The sequence below is a fragment of the Plutella xylostella genome, chromosome 31 (genome assembly GCF_932276165.1).
Source record: "Plutella xylostella chromosome 31, ilPluXylo3.1, whole genome shotgun sequence".
Taxonomy (NCBI): Eukaryota; Metazoa; Arthropoda; class Insecta; order Lepidoptera; family Plutellidae; genus Plutella; species Plutella xylostella.
The window spans coordinates 3,989,579-4,003,257 of NC_064011.1; the positions used below are offsets into that span (position 1 = coordinate 3,989,579).

The following is a 13,679-nucleotide window of genomic DNA, read 5'->3' on the forward strand; positions in this document are numbered from 1 at the left end:
AGTTCAGTGAACATTGTTGAATCTCCCACTACCAACAAAATTTATAATACCAAGTCCAGTTAACATTGTTGGATCTAACTCTTCCGACAAAGTTAATCTGGGATTTGACGGTTAATAATGTCACATGTGCCTTTTTTCACCTTTCCTATCAAAAATACTAACTTTTTATCTTACTACCTTGTAGCACATTTAAATCTAAGTCACCATGCCGAATTTGGTTAAGATAGATAGAGTAATGTAAATTTTAGAACTATTTTAGTCATATTTAAAACATAAAACGGCTCTCCTGAAAAGTAGCGGTTTTTCACTTACGACATTGTTAATTGCTACAGTCGATATAGATAAAAACAACTAGGGTAAATCGTGGTATAACTGGCATGTGTCAGTAACTGGCACGTTGACTATAAAACTAAATATATTAAGCTTTTGGATATAGTAAGACCATCTTTGATGTGTTTACAGCAATCTTCAATTATTCATTGATATTATAGTTTAATTTTACGTCGCTAGGTGAGTATTTTCCGGCGCTGGAAATTATCTCAGTCAAAGCGGCGAAGATCGCCAAAAAAATGCACGTGCGTTAAATTTTTCTTAAGGAGACACCAAAATTTGTATGGCCTGTTTTCGCGAAAATAAATAAATTTTTGATAGTGTGACAATAACAAGGAAGTAGGGGAAGGTCTAAACAATATCATAATGGCCCGATTCACTGTGATTTTAGTTGCTTTTGTGTTATATTTGAGGGTGCTAGTTACTGAAATGTAATTTATATCTTCACTTAGTAACTGGCACCCCCCTGCCAGTTACTAATATTTTGGGTTTTTTGATTTTAAGCTATTTTATACCTTCTATCGACAGAAAATACGATTTAAAGTGCACTGTAAAAACCCCCAGTGTCTAGGCAGCTTTGTTTCAATAACTGGCACGGGGCTGCCAGTTACTAATCTGCATACATTTTTTTTACGCACCAATAACTGGCACTTACTGGTGCGGTAAACATTTCTTTCATGTTTCTTTTCAGAAAAATGACTAAAATCAAGGCAATCTACAGTAATTGTCCACTGCTGGACTTCTCACCAGCAGTGACACTGCACTCTGTTCTCGACCTTCCTCATCCAGCCACTACCGGTCAGCTTTATAAGGTCGTTGGTCCAGCTGGCCCGAAGGTACCCGCCGCTACCCTTGCATGTTCGTGGTCTCCACTCTAGAGCGCGTTTGCCCCACTGGTCATCGGTTCTTCGGCAGCTATGGCCGGCCTAATGCCACTTGAGCATACAGAATTTAAGAGCTATATCGGTTACTCAAGTTCTCTTACGGATTACCTTATTTCTGATATGGTCCTTCAAAGAACCACCAATCTTTCCAATGCCCGCTGATCGATTTTGTATCGGTGGACCAGTCTAACCGTCAGTGTCCACGTCTATGATCCATACGTCATCACCAGTAAGACGCATTGACTGAAGACCTTTGCCTTCAGGCATTTTATGTGAAAATTTGACAAATCTTCCCCTATGCAGTCCAATCCAGTAATATTTTGTTTTATGCACTTTACAGCTTCGTTTTCGAAGTTCCTTCTGCCTAGTCGAATAGACTGTCCAAGGTAGACATAATATACCTACTGTTGCTGCATTAAGGCCGCTATGCATGTTACAACGAGGGAATTCCAGAACTGTCCAGGTCTAAATAGAATCAAAGGCTTTCTTATAGTCCTTGAAGAACTTGATAGAAACACGGTTCGTGATGACCTTATAAAACAGCTTGAAAACATGACTTATAAACAAAATTGGTTAAAGAGCTTCTGAAACTGTTCGAGGATAGTTATAGCTTTCAGAAGAGCTGTACTAATTCTGTCTTTACCCAGAGCATGTGAAACTGAAAGCTTCTACGGCTTTCACCTTCAATTTCCGCAAGAAATTTCAGCTTAGAGGCAACTATACTACCGTCAGCAGTCTTCAACTTAGCCAGGTCACTTCTCTCAAGCTGCTGAATGAATACATCAAGGTCCACAAGCATTTGCTTTCTCCATTTCCGTTTCCAAATCCAAGGGTTTCTCGATTTGTTGCATTCATATGGACCCACGATTCGTTGCATACTTGTTCTGTCATTTTGTCGTAGAAGTCGACCATTACAACGGTGATTTTGAGTCTTACCGGTACAGAACCTAGACAGGTAATTGTACATTACCTTATACCAAATATATTATTGATTTTAGAGTACTTATTGACCTAATTGCATGATTTTTCAAAAGGTGCCAGTTACTGAAACATCATGTGACAGTTACTAATTTTTACTGCCAGTTACTAGGTTTTTTGGGGGTAGTGGATATAAACTTCATTAAAATCGAATATTAATCATATATCTTTACCATTTATGCCTATAATTGTTCGTCATCTTATTGCCAGTAATTCAAGCCTACCAGTGCTTAAATCAGGCCAATACTTTATTTTTAATATATTTTTTTGTGTTGCTAGTCGCTTAAACTGCCAGTTACTAGTACTTTTACCCTATATATGCTTGTTTGCAATTAGGAAGAAGAAGAAAAATATTCGTAGTCAAGCTAGGGAAGTTATTTATCGAGTTTATATACAATGTTTAGCGGAACATGAAGCTGGACACATTTTGTCGAATTTGGAGGATGTTTACGCTCGTACAGCGTCTATGACGGGTATGTAACATTGTACAAATTGTAATAATTCATTTTTGATCAGTACCAACGCATCATTTATCGATAAACCTAGGTTTAGAGCCCAAGTCGCACATTGTTTACATACCGCTGGTTGTAGGTTTGAGCTGGTTTAAGTTGAGTCAAACCATTACATTTTGATACTTGAAGTTATATTTTTTGTTTACTTACTAAATTCTCACGGTCTTATTCATAAAAAGTTACGGGAGACCTATAGGCCTGCTATAAGCAAATGTCAAAAAAACTTTATTCATAAACGATCAATAGCGCTAAAGAACTCTCCAACTGATTCGTAAAACCTTGATATGCTAAAGTAGGCTGGACTCTACTATACACCTTCCGTAAACCTCCTATTGTACAAAAACATGGCGGCCGGTCAACAGCTGTTCTGCTTTATTGACGATTTAACATTTGTTGTGAGTTAATATTTGCTAAAAATAAGTTGCCATGGTAACGTAAAAATTTAATTTTTTTTTTTGTGGGTTTTGGCTTGGCCACTGCGCCTTTAAGCCAACGTAAACTTTTTTAAGTGCCGCGCCGTGGCTAACATAGATAATAGAGATTGATAAATGAATGAAAGTTTTCGCTATTTTTATTTATGGTTTCGTCAGACCGGCAACTTAATAGGGTAAATGTCAAAATGTTTGGTCTGTGAAATCTATTAGCATCACTATAGTTATTGAAGGTTTACGGAACGATTATGAATAGAGATTTTTAAGAAAGGTCAAATAGGCTTAAAGTGTTCCGTAGTTATTGAGCTCAGTAAACGTACGTTAAGGTTTTTTTATGAATAATACGGTCATTCTGTAACTCTGTTTTTCTTAACTTAACGGTAGTTTCAAATAAGCATATTTTATTTTATTGTATAGGAGTATCGGACAGTATCATCTGGCATATTGCAAAAGAATATTTCTAACTCCTGGAAGAAACAGAACAGGCCGTCTAAAAAGAGAAATTGATGACTTTAATATGTGTGCCCTTCGTCAACAAATCCGGATATTTTATACAGTTGTAATATCGTTATCTAAATAAATATTTATTGGTTTCACTATTAGCCTTCATATTAACACCTTCTAGCTTGAATTATGAGCTTTTTTGTGGATGGTAAGTTGTTTTTAAATACAGAAATAGGGTAGGTAGTCACAGGCAAAATTTCAAGTATCAAAGTCAGTTTTGTTTCGCTATATAGGGTTGCTACATGAAAGATAGCTGCGCCCTCATTTAATTTCAGGACTTTATAGTTTCACTGTAGCCATAATCCGACAACGCTATTATTATTCTGAAGATAGCACATAGAGAGTTAGAGACACCTGTCATATAGAGTTTTTCCGGTTTTTCAACCGTTGAAGTAAAATACGATTTTTTATTCAACAATGTTGCAACGTTTTTAAAATGTTTGTATGAGGCGTTTGTTAAAAAAAAAAAAAGTTCCTTTTTGGAGAAATAGATGGCGTTGTCTGGGGTTGTACCAACTTTCAAACCCTCAGAACACACTCAGATCACAATATGTTATTCTGTGAGGCTAACGAAATGTGAAAGTGACGTAGGTAGGTAGAATTGTAGTATTATTTTCTCTATGATGTCGATGTCACTGTTGCTTCAGCGTTCAGTGCGATTGTGCGTACAGCCGTTCTTTTCAAGTTTTCTCAGTTTCCTTGTGTTTCTCCTGTATTAATTGAGTTGTAGTTGAGCTATCTGCTCCTCCTCCCTTGATACTGTAGAGTTAGTGCACTTGAGATAGTGACTCTTTTGAGATAGTGACTCTTGTGAGATAGTGACTCTTGTGATAGTGACTGCTATACTGTAATAATGCCTAAGGACTATGGATCATGGTCCCTTGCCAATCTGAAGATAGAGTTACGAAAACGGAATGCCAAACTAACTGGACGGAAAGCCGTATTCACAGAATACTTAGCACTATCCCAAGCCACATGCAGTCTGAGCCTCGGAAGGATGGCTCGCGCTACCACCCGACATTTAATCACAACTAGTGAGTTCTTATTCTGAGTTTAGTACTCTTTGCTCTCTATGTAATTTTTGACAGTTGGTACACTGCGTTTTCACGCCATCTATCGGCTTACCCAAAAGCTCAACTGACAGCTGTCAAGGAAAACGGCTCATTGTTGAAACAAATAATAATTTTCAATCAATCTTTGGTTGTGGCACTATGCCGTGTGTGACTGACACAGCAAATTCCGCCAAATTCAATTGTAATAAGGAACACACATGTATATTATAACTGTCTTTACGGTAATTTAGATATATTTACAGGGTTAATACCTGGAACAAACAGACAAACACAATATATATACAGGACATCACAAATAGGGGTTAGTATAGTTTTAGTATATATAATGACAATATACAAATTTACAGTTTAATATTATTAGTCTTGAGAAATCTGTACAGAATGTTAGCAACTGGAGTATGTACAAGTGTTAGTAGATAATTAATATTTACAGGTTTAGGAATGGACGGGGGGAGGAAATCGTGGAGGGCAAATAATAATTTTGAACGCAACTTGACCTTGACAATGAGTTGACAGCTGACATGACACCTCAACGCAATGTTTTGATTTCAGATTATTTTAGTGGAAATTGGACTTTGTTCTTATAGTTTTTCTTTTAGTTTATCGTTTGTTTCAATCATAATTTAATTATATTTAACCAAGACAAGTGTTACTTTACAATATCTCAAAATGATGTCTTCTGTTTTAAAAGCGTTAAGCCAGCAGCCGAGAAGAATAGCAACAGGTAAGTGCCGAATTTAAATATTTTAAAAAGTTTAATTATTTCATAAAAAACTGATGCTGATTGCTTTGTATCTTTACAGGTGTTTATCTCAGAGCTTATTCTTCTAACACCAAGGTGCCTACATTTGAAACATTGGCAGTATCAGTGCCTAACCCCAATGTCTTCCATGTTGAGCTGAACCGGCCAAAGAAAATGAACTCTTTTAATTACAATATGTGGATGTAAGTATTTTATTATCAATTTAAGTGGAAAATCCGTTAGATCTGTGCTGAAACTACCAAAATACGAACTAACAATAATACTCAATAAACAATAATGGGTATATACCTAGTTTGTGGTAAAATACTGTGCAACTTAACCAGTTGAATGAGGTTAAATTAGAAACTATTTAGTTACACACAGTAATAAAGTCAGTCTGATGATGTAGACACATAGTTCTAAAAAGGCTGACTTTTGTTCACTGGTTTTCCTGATAATAAGTATTCTATGTGGAAAATAATGAATGAGAATATTTCATTTTTTAATTTCAGAGAGCTACAGAAATGTTTTTGTTCGCTAAGCGACAACCCTGAATGCAGGGTTGTGGTGATCTCTGGACAGGGGAAACACTTCACTGCTGGTAAAATACTATTCTTTCGCTTGTAGCATCCAACTGAGTCTTATTCTTAGCATTTTTGGCAAACACTGAAGCGGAACTGGTGTAGACTCACATAAAACAGAGATATGTTTTGTGCTTTTAGATAAGCACATCAAATTCCACTAACCACTGGAATCCCTTGAAAGCAGACACAATAGAAATCTATTGTTGTCAGGCATGATATCATAACTTCGGGACGCAAAACGTTACACATGCTTTAAAGTTTTTTGTGGTATAAGGGGCCGTCCATTAATCACGTGAGGCTCAAAGGGGGGGGGGAGGGGGTACTGAAAACCTCACGAAACATCACGAGGATGGAGGGGGGGTTCTTGTTAGACATCACGTGTATAAATTTTTTGTCAAAAATTAAGGTATTTCTGAACCGATATTTTGGACGGTGCAAAAATTTTAACGATTTGTAGTATGACCTATTTTTTTCTAGTCAAAAATTGCCTTTACATAGCCTTCCAAAAAAAATACATGTGATCCAGGGGGGGGAGGGGGGCTTGGTCGCAAACCTCACCAAATATCACCAGGGGGGAGGGGGGGGTCAAAAAATGAGAAAAACAACCTCACGTGATTAATGGACGGCCCCTAACTTAATCCATCATTAAGCAATGAAGTAAGTAAATTAACAACAATAACATTATCATTCAAATTTAAATATCACGTCATAAATAAAAGTGATCAAGTCTAATAAATTAAAAAACCCTTTAAGTAGCAAGTCTGGTATTATTTTTTACATCGCATGCAGATAACTTTCTAATTTAGATACTCTATGTATTCCAGGGATCGACCTGCACAGCATGGTGGAGCTATCACAGAAAGCGAACGAGTTTGAAGACGTGGCGCGCAAGTCCAACTTTATGTACAAGATCATTGGTAAGTTTAAAAAAGCGTTAAAAGGTAGAACTGAGGCAAAAATATAAGGCAATTTTGTAGTAAATAAACATACTTATCAATTTATTCTGACATAAATGGGGTGAGGAATTGCAAAAGGAGGCTGGTAATGATTGGACAGGGAAAGCTATAGATCATATACAGTGGTGTGCTTTGGTAGAGGCCTCAGTCCAGCAGTGGACTGCTATAGGCTGATGAAGAATAGAAGAAGAGGATTGAGGGCAAAAGATATATAGATTGTGATTCAATTTTAATTTTTTACTAAAAAAAAAAAAAAAAAAAAAACACGCACTTACGCCTTGTACTAATGTACTCCCTGGCGGGGTAGGCAGAGGTGCATTGCTGCACCCACTTTTCGCCAGAGTGTTATGTTAGTCCCAACGTAGGTAATAGGGGGCGGGCCTATTGCCATTTTACGGGCACATCCAAGACCCGAGAACAAATATCTGTGTTTAAACAAATATCTGCCCCAGCCGGGAATCGAACCCGGGACCATCGGCTCAGTAGTCAGGGTCACTAACCACTACGCCATTCGGTCGTCTAATTTTATTACTATTGCAAAAAGGGTAGCAATAAAACGAGTGACTGTAAATTACAGTTCTAAGTGTCAAAATTAATTAATTTGGGTTATAGAATTACTAAGTGAGCGACTGACTGCGAGTGACGAGAAATCAACAGAACAGCAACTTACAAACATTAATTTGAGTTAGGTACTTAAAATACAAAATGAGCAGCTTCATAATATTTGAGCGACCTAATATTTGTTTGAGTGTCAACGTTACGTCCTGCATTTTTTTCAATATTTGGCAAATGTATTTTTTATACTGAGCGGCATTTTATCTTAAATGAAGTGTTTCGAATACAAAAACCACTTTGAAAAATACACTAATGAGCAGAGTATAATGAGCTCACATTTAAAAAATAAAAATAATATGAAATAACTAGTGTTGCCACGAATAGTGAAATGGCCGAATACCGAATACCGAATATTCGGCGACGCTGCCGGCCGAAGCGCCGAATATTCGGCGCTACAACCTGTTTTTTTTGTTCCTGGAACTGCTTTGAAGAAGTCGCTACAGATTATATGAGAAATGCTAATTATTAGGAGGCAGAATGCTGTGGCAAACGAGTTGAATTTTTATTTGATAATAGTTCGCCTAGATCGGATGTCCGATCCTTACAAGTGGTGGTCAGCAAACAAAAAACAATACCCGAACCTTTTGAAAGTTGTAATAACTTATCTTTCTTCACCTGGAAGTAGCGTTTATAGTAAGAGGTTTTTTTCTGAGGATGGTTACAATGAAAAGCGCAATCGTGGGCTACCAAATGCTGAAATGCTCGTTTTTATCCAGCACAACTTACTACTGATTAATTTTAAGTACTAAAATGTTGTGATTTGGAAATAAATACACAATTTTGATTAAAATAACAAGTCATTTTTTACATGATTTACTATTCGGTATTCGGCCCGAATAGTACGCACTATTCGGCCGAATACCGAATACTGAAAAAACTGGCCGAATAGGCCGAATACCGAATAGTTGCCGAATATTCGTGGCATCTCTAGAAATAACTATTTGAAGAAACACTATTCTATTAGTTGAGAAATTTTATTATTGAAATATAAGGGTAATTAAATAAAACAATGTACTCCATAAAAATAAAGTAATATGCATGCATTTATTTCAATAAAATGAACAAAAATTTAAATAAGACGCTTCAGTCAACTAAAAAAAAACTTGTTATTAATACTAAGAAACATTGATAGGTATGAGGAGCCCTACTACTCATCGTCACTGGTAAATAAGTGCGGGCTTGGACTTATTGGGCCGGCCTCGTTTTCTTTTTTGTCCAATGGGTATCATTTTGCTTCCAGTGGTGGTGTTGTTAGTTTGAGCCGAATTGATAGTCCCAAAACGTGTTTGCATACATATCTATTGAAAAATTCGGGACAGTCGCACGATCCTTTTTGCCAGTGCATTTAAAAATCTGTAGTTTTCATTAAAAAGCGTATCAAAATAAAAAACATAAGCCCTCAAATAGAATATCAGTAACCAATAATCATTAATAAAGCAGAATACAAAACTTTGCTCAAAGTGAACTTTTTAGTAGTTCGCTAAGTATAACCTCACTTAGAAAAATCGAATATATCTTAATATTGAAGTTGCCCTCTCTGTATTTCCAGTCGCTCACTTAGTAATTAAGTCGCTCGGATAAAATTTTAATATCTGAAATGGATTTATCACAGTCCACTTTTTGTAAGCTCGTTCTGGATTTTATTATAAATCAATATTCGTCGTCAGTTTAGTTAATTTTTCGCTTACTCAAATTCATACCGCTCAAGTTATTAAAACAGTATGTCATCATCAGTCGCAAAGTTTTTTTTTGTTCGCTCGTTTTATAATTCCCCTTGCAAAAATAATATGACTAGTAATATTCTGTAGACACATTTTTGTTATTCTGCCTTTCATAGCTCTAATATTTCCCCTTCTCTAACTTCACAGGTTTATACCAGGATGGCATAACCTCACTGGAGCGCTGTGTGAAGCCAGTCCTAGCTGTTTCTCATAGTGCATGTGTTGGGGCTGGAGTCGATTTATTGACCGCTGCTGACATTAGGTTAGTATCTTGAACAAACTGTCTGTCTATTTATTTATATAAAATGTTAACCGTCTTTACCAGCTAAAATAAGCAAGTAAAAGGTCTATTCATTGCTGGACACAAAAAAGTACACAACTAAAAATAGCAAAATAACTTTTCACATGCAATTCAAACCTGGGACCCTCGGCACGAGTCACTAACCACTGTGCCATCCGTTCGCCTATGGCCGGCATACCAGGTGGTCAATCATCATCATCAGCTGAAAATTTTCGTAACTGACAACGAATCTGGCTGGCTCCCTTTAATACAATGATAAAGCCTGGATCAGCGTTGGTGTTTGTTTCTGATATCCTATAAGATCAGCTAATAATTTTACTGTCCACTGCTGGACAGGAGGGCCTATGCCAAGAAGCTATAATACTCTGTGGGGGCAAGGAATCAAGTATACAGAACTTAGACAGGCTGGTAACTGGTAGTTGGCGCTTTTAGGGTAAGTTTACCAGTGATTTATAGAATCTAGACCAAGTACCTAGTACTAGTACCTTCCAGTGTATTTCAATTTACGTTTATGTTGTTTACACATACATAATAATCATACAGATGTTTCGAAACTGCTATAATAGTAAGCCGAAAGTGGTCAAAACTACTCATTCAATACAAATACTGAATTATGACGAAAAAAAAGTTTGTTCCCTTAACTTTTTACTATTTAAATATAATAACATAGTTTTACTGTAACATTCCAGATATTGCACACAAGACTCGTGGTTCCAAGTGAAGGAGGTGGACATAGGATTAGCAGCCGATGTCGGCACTCTACAGAGACTGCCTAAGGTTAGCTATAGTCTAATTTTACTCCAAATAGTATATTTTTAAAACGAACACTATAGATAGTTGTGGTTTAAACCCGGCTTAGACTACATGCTTTGTATGAAAGGTCTGGACAATGACCGGTTCTAAACCAGGACTATCTTTAGTGTTCGTTTATTAATAAGCGTGAAAGAGTCGATCAAACTTCGAGTATCACTGACGCTTGCAAGCCACGCGTTTGAGTCAGTATGTAGGTTCTTGGGTGGTAGACCACTAATAGGTATGCGTAAAGTGGGACGCCCTCTGACCCGCTGGGCTGACGACTGTATACAAGTAGTGTTTAAGGTGGAGGACAGAGTGTTGTGGCGCTCCTTGAGAGAGGCCTATATCCAGCAGTGAACGATTACGGGCTAATGATGATCAATACATTATATTCAAAGAATTATCATCGGCATCGTCTTCACTCGATTTTTAGCATTAAGTCCACCTTGCAAACAAACTCTTTATAATACTGTGCAATATATAATAATAAATAAACAAATCGCAGGTGATAGGCAACACGTCGCTAGCCCGAGAGCTCTGCTTCACGGCGCGCAAGTTCGACGCGACAGAGGCTAAGGACATGGGCTTTGTGAGCCAAGTGCTGGCTGATAGAGACAGGTTAGTGTCTATACAATATAGAGGAAATGGGGTGATTTTAAATAGCTTTAGTCCGTGAAACTTTTTATATTTCGCGTAAAATGTATTGATTTTATATTTTACAAGAATGTCCATAACTTCCATAAGTCTTAGATAGCACAAAAGTTGTCTAGAATGCTCCCTTTATTCACATAAGTTTGACGCTTCAAAGGCCATGGACTTGGGCTTTGTGAGACAAGTGCTGGGCGATTTGGACAGGTGAGATGTCTTTGTGTATATCATATAAAACAAATGTTAAATCTTGTTACTAAGAAATAACGTTTTTATCAAATTGAAGATGTCTCTTTCAGCTACTATACTTTTGTTGCCTCAGACTTAAGACTTGTAATACGTTTTATCTATGTATAAATTCTTATACCGTTTTTTGTCTTATTATTTCGATAGAGTATCTTACTATCTTATTTTTTACACCCAATTGTATATTATTATACCTACCTTTTTAACTTAACCCTACATATTCTCCTAAATTCCAGTGCAATCACGCACGCGCTCTCAGTAGCTGAAGACATAGCTAAGAAGAGTCCAGTGGCAGTTCAGACTACGAAGAAATGTCTCGTGTACTCACAGAGCAGGACAAATGAGGAGGGGTTGGAGCATATTGTGAGTGTGCAATTTATTTCTCATATATAGAATAGTCTTTATTTGGACACCTAAGAGAATAATAAATTTAACAAATGGTAACTTAATTAGGGTACAAAAAGCGGTCTTATTCCTCAAAGCGATCTCTGCCAAACAGATGATTTATAATTCTCAATTTATTTGGTGGCCTATATAAATTTAAGTACATCAGATTAGGAGGATATTGTAGCATTTCAAATAATCTGTCATATTTCCATTGGTTCTTGGACCAGCCTCCATACAGTTTTGCCGGTCCTCCCTTGTATTCAAAACAAGATGTGTAGCACAGTTACGTACCTCAATTTACAACAGCCGATCTTAATACTAAAATCGATTTCTTCTAGATAACCAATCCCTTGGGCCGAATATATTGTTTATTTTATATAATATCACTATTGATAACATCGCTTTTAAGATATATATTTAATTTATTTTTAACATGCCCTTTCTCTCCACATTCCAGCGTCTAATAAACCAGGTGATGCTACAGAGCGAGGACCTGAGCAAGGCTGCCATGGCCCAGGCTATGAAGAGCGACCCGCCGGAGTTTGAGAACTTATAATAACAGAAATTTAATGTAAGAAATAGTATAAAAAAGGGTGAAAATTGTGGAGCAATATACACTCAGCTGCATAAGTAGCATAGAATAACAAGTACAGTAGTAGTACTGGTACTCGTTATTCTATGATAAAGTAGCTGTACACTTTTGTACCTTGTCAAACTCACAAACTGCCTATTCAAACATTGACGGCTTGTTATGTTGTCAGTTTGACAAGTTACAAAAGTGTATACTTATGCAGCTGACCGTACTTCTGCCTATCACGCAAGGAATTTGACAAAAGCTACTCCTAAATTTTTATTAAATATCATTCTATGTAGAGTGTCACTGCCATTTTCAGAATAGTTTCTATTCAAATACACTAACGAGCAATTAAAAAGGTCTGGTGACCATTTATTTATTTATACTTTATTGCACAATTTACAATCGTAATAATGTACAATTAGGTGGACTTAATGCTAAAAGCATTTTCTGCACGTCAACCTGCAGGAGGTACTAGGTGGAACTTTTTTATTGCTCGTGAGTGTATTTATATTCTTACCCCCTTATTCATAGAAAAGTTACAATACGTTTTAACTAATAAACTGTTTTGTCCCTCTCCGACAAAGAACAAATTGTACTTTGTCGGAGAGGGACAAAACAGTTTATTAGTTAAAATGTTCTGTAACTTCTCTATGAATAAGGGGGCTAGAAAATGTTTTTTGTGAATAATTATGTCTAGCTCAATTACTAGTACAGTCAGGATAATTTTAATACGATCAAATAAGTATGAAGTACATAACATACCATGTAAAAGTATTAGGTATATTTATGATGGCACTAAAGTACCGATTTATGCTGACTGTACTATGAATCGTCTTACCTATTAGTAATTAAGTATTATTATTTTGTATATGAACTTTGTATATTTACCTAAATCGAAAATATACTTCGTAAAATCAGATAGCTAGCACATTTCATTTCATCCTCCACCGTTACTTATAGGCTCTCATTATCATCCCATATTTAGTTTTTAATTTTTAATATTGTTTATATTTCGCATAATGGTATTTATATCTGAAAGGGGTCTACCACACTTTAACTACTTATGCGTATAAAATAAATATTTTAAAAATCACGAAACCCTTTGTGGTAAACTAGAAAATATAATTAACTATGACGATTTTTGTGTGAGACGGTGAGACCCCTGTTTGCATAATAAGAATACACCTTGTATTACAATCAAAATAAATCGCAAACAAAAAGGTACGCACAGTTTACAATAAAATACTGGAAAGAAAAATTATACCTACTCATTATATAAATATTAACACCTAATATCTAGGTAACTATAGGTACGCACTTAATGCGGGTTTGAACCCAAGTTGGGAGTAACGTGAAACCAGCAAAAACTGGATGCAGCACTTTTGCCTACCCCAT

General features: G+C 36.3%; 1 protein-coding gene across 1 annotated transcript; it reads left to right on the forward strand.

Annotated features, from left to right (window-relative positions):
* Positions 1 to 5,225: 5,225 nt before the first annotated feature.
* On the forward strand, positions 5,226 to 12,651 carry LOC105397189 (delta(3,5)-Delta(2,4)-dienoyl-CoA isomerase, mitochondrial). The gene is made up of 9 exons (XM_048632331.1): positions 5,226 to 5,436; positions 5,516 to 5,657; positions 5,967 to 6,055; positions 6,863 to 6,955; positions 9,478 to 9,592; positions 10,321 to 10,408; positions 10,932 to 11,044; positions 11,557 to 11,683; positions 12,165 to 12,651. Exons 1-9 carry the CDS (start codon positions 5,382 to 5,384, stop codon positions 12,261 to 12,263), a joined length of 921 nt encoding a protein of 306 aa, XP_048488288.1. The 5' UTR covers positions 5,226 to 5,381; the 3' UTR covers positions 12,264 to 12,651.
* Positions 12,652 to 13,679: the final 1,028 nt, after the last annotated feature.

Coding starts and splice junctions, on each gene's coding strand:
- LOC105397189 (XM_048632331.1), top strand. CDS start 5,382: ATGATGTCTTCTGTTTTAAAAGCGTTAAGCCAGCAGCCGAGAAGAATA. Junction 5,437..5,515: donor GCCGAGAAGAATAGCAACAG/GTAAGTGCCGAA, acceptor GTATCTTTACAG/GTGTTTATCTCAGAGCTTAT. Junction 6,056..6,862: donor GGGGAAACACTTCACTGCTG/GTAAAATACTAT, acceptor TATGTATTCCAG/GGATCGACCTGCACAGCATG.